General features: G+C 36.0%; 1 protein-coding gene across 1 annotated transcript in view; it reads left to right on the top strand.

Moving 5' to 3' along the window:
* Nucleotides 1–1,292: 1,292 nt before the first annotated feature.
* The window catches only part of LOC115302053 (sec1 family domain-containing protein 2-like), a 327,285-nt gene continuing 326,092 nt past the window's right edge, over nt 1,293–2,485 (top strand). Inside the window, exon 1 of the mRNA XM_029952058.1 lies at nt 1,293–1,343. Coding sequence (XP_029807918.1) covers nt 1,293–1,343 — 51 coding nt within the window. The remainder of the gene's footprint in view (nt 1,344–2,485) is intronic.

Below are 2,485 nucleotides of genomic sequence, written 5' to 3' on the forward strand. Positions count from 1 at the left end.
CACCTCTTATGCCTGAGGCTCCCGAGCCTGGAGTTGCTGGTATCTTCTAGGAAGGGGGCTCCCTCTTTGCTGCCCTACCTTTAATGTATTCTGCGCAAAGCCCTTTTTGGGTGGCTGAGGTTAGGAGGTTTATTTTTATTGTTTGTTTTTCCATCATTTAGTACACCTCCATTCCTCTTTTACCTTCCAGGAATTTATACTTTAGTTAAAATATTTTCAATATGATAAAAATGATAATAGTATTGTGTGTGTGTGTGTGTGTGTATATATATATATATATATATAAAGTTAGAGTTCACTTATAGTTATAATTACTTGAATAGTCTAATTTCTGCTATTTCTCAGTTGTAACTAAGTATAACTAAGTACAGCTATGTCTCCCAATGGAAAATTTCATTTGGGTTATATTCTGATTTATATGGATTTATAGCAGTATCTTTTTTTTGTAACTGAGGGAATTTGGTATGGGCTTTTTTCTTGGGGTGATGAAAATGTTCTCTAATTATATAGTGGTGATGACTATACAACTCTGTAAATATACCAAAAACTGCTGAATTGTACATTTTAAGGGTGAATTGTATGGTATGTAACCAAACAAAATTTAGCCAATGTTTAAACACATGTCAAGAAACTCTCCTAAAATGTAAAAAGCACAGGGCATTGAAAAGATGATAGAAAAGATAAAAGATATAGAGAACCAATCGAGAAGGTCCAAAAACTGTTAGAAGTTTCAGAAAGAAAGAGACAGCAGAGAATAAGAAATTAGCAAAGAATGAATATGAGACTTTCCCAGATGTGAAGAAAGTCAAACTGAATAGGCCTCCTGAGAAGAAAGTGGAAAGAATAAAAGGCCTCTAAACTAGACAGAATCACTGTGAGTTCTTAGAGTACAAGAGAATAAGAGCTTCTGGGCCCTGAGATGGAAAAATGCAGCTCACCTACAAAGGCACAGGGATGAGACTGGCACACATTCTTTATTAGCAACCATGAAAACCAGGACGTAGTGAACAGCACATTATTGGCAACCTAGAATTGCAGACCCGGATAAACTATTATGAAACACTGAAGGCACGAGAATGCCTTTTCAGGGACACAAAACCTTTGCTTTCTTCAAAGTTTCTTTTCTGAGGAAGTTACTTGAGGATGTCCAGCAAAGCAAGGCAGTATACCAAAAAAGAAAAATCGGGGATTTAATGAATCAGTTCCAACAGAGGACAGCAATAAAAGCAGTTCCAGGCTGCTGGCTGTGCAGAAAGGCCTAGAAAACAGTCTTCCCATGCTGGAATGGGACCATGAAGGGTTTGACAGTATGCATGGAGGAAAAAACCCCACAGACTCCAAAGGTAAGACAGTGTATTTGAAGTTAGAATACTTTAAAGCTTTGGTTAAGGCAGATAACGCCTTATCAGAACAGAGAAAGACAGAGAGAGAGAAAAAAAAAAGCAAGGAAGGAAGGAAAAAAGAAAGAAAGGAGGAGAAAGAAGAAAGAAAAATATGCCTTAGAGGATTCTAGCAGCAAAGAGTATTATACGCATAAGGAAATGTAATCATAGCACATAATTTGGCTCTATCATTAGTAGTTATTATAGTTTATAATGATGTAAGCACTGCTGATTGATTTTGAACTTTTCTAATGGAACCGTAGGAAAAACACATAAGATTAAGTTATGGTTACAGAACAAAATATAAATGCCAGTCATTGTGACAAGGTAAAAATAAAAGTACAGATGATTTGAAAGATGAAAGGGGAAAATAAGAAGTAAAGGGAAGTGTAAGGGGGGGGGTCTACGTCTACTATCTTCTTAGAACATGAAAAGTGTAGGATACCATCTGTAGTTGACAGAACAAAAAAGACAGTTTTAGTATATAATGTAGGTTACAAAGATAACCAACAGATGGGAGCAAAATGTTTGAAATCTTTTGTCTGCATATAGACTATCTTACAATCTCTTTGTTGTATGTTCCTAACCCTTTTTATTTTTTTTCTGTCATTCTGATGCAGTAAGGAGGGAATATAAACCTATCTGTTCAGTCTACTCTCTGAGCCTTTTGTATGTTATTTACAATATCTCCTAAACCATCTTTCATGCACAAAATTCTGGCTCTCATATGTCAACTGTTGAGTTTTTCTCTGCTGGTGCTGCCTACTGACCTATCAATTAATTTTAGTAGAGCTGCCACCTTTAATCTATATATTGTTGGGGGTGTTTTTGCTATACTGCGTATACATTCCTGGAAGAGTTGTTTTGCAGAATCACATATTAGGAATCCGGATTCATGATAAAAAAAAAAAATACCATTGGCAGAGGCCTATTCAAAAGTCTGCAAATTAATAATCAGAGCACTGACAAAACCAGTAAGAATCTTGATCAAATACCAGCACAGATAAAAAGATATGCTACATTTCTATAAATAGAGAAATGTTACAGCACCTCCAGGGCTGTGTATAAACCGAAAACTTGAAGGTAGCTTACTGGAAGGGGAT

The sequence above is a fragment of the Suricata suricatta genome, chromosome 1, assembly GCF_006229205.1.
Source record: "Suricata suricatta isolate VVHF042 chromosome 1, meerkat_22Aug2017_6uvM2_HiC, whole genome shotgun sequence".
In the NCBI taxonomy this organism is placed as follows: domain Eukaryota; kingdom Metazoa; phylum Chordata; class Mammalia; order Carnivora; family Herpestidae; genus Suricata; species Suricata suricatta.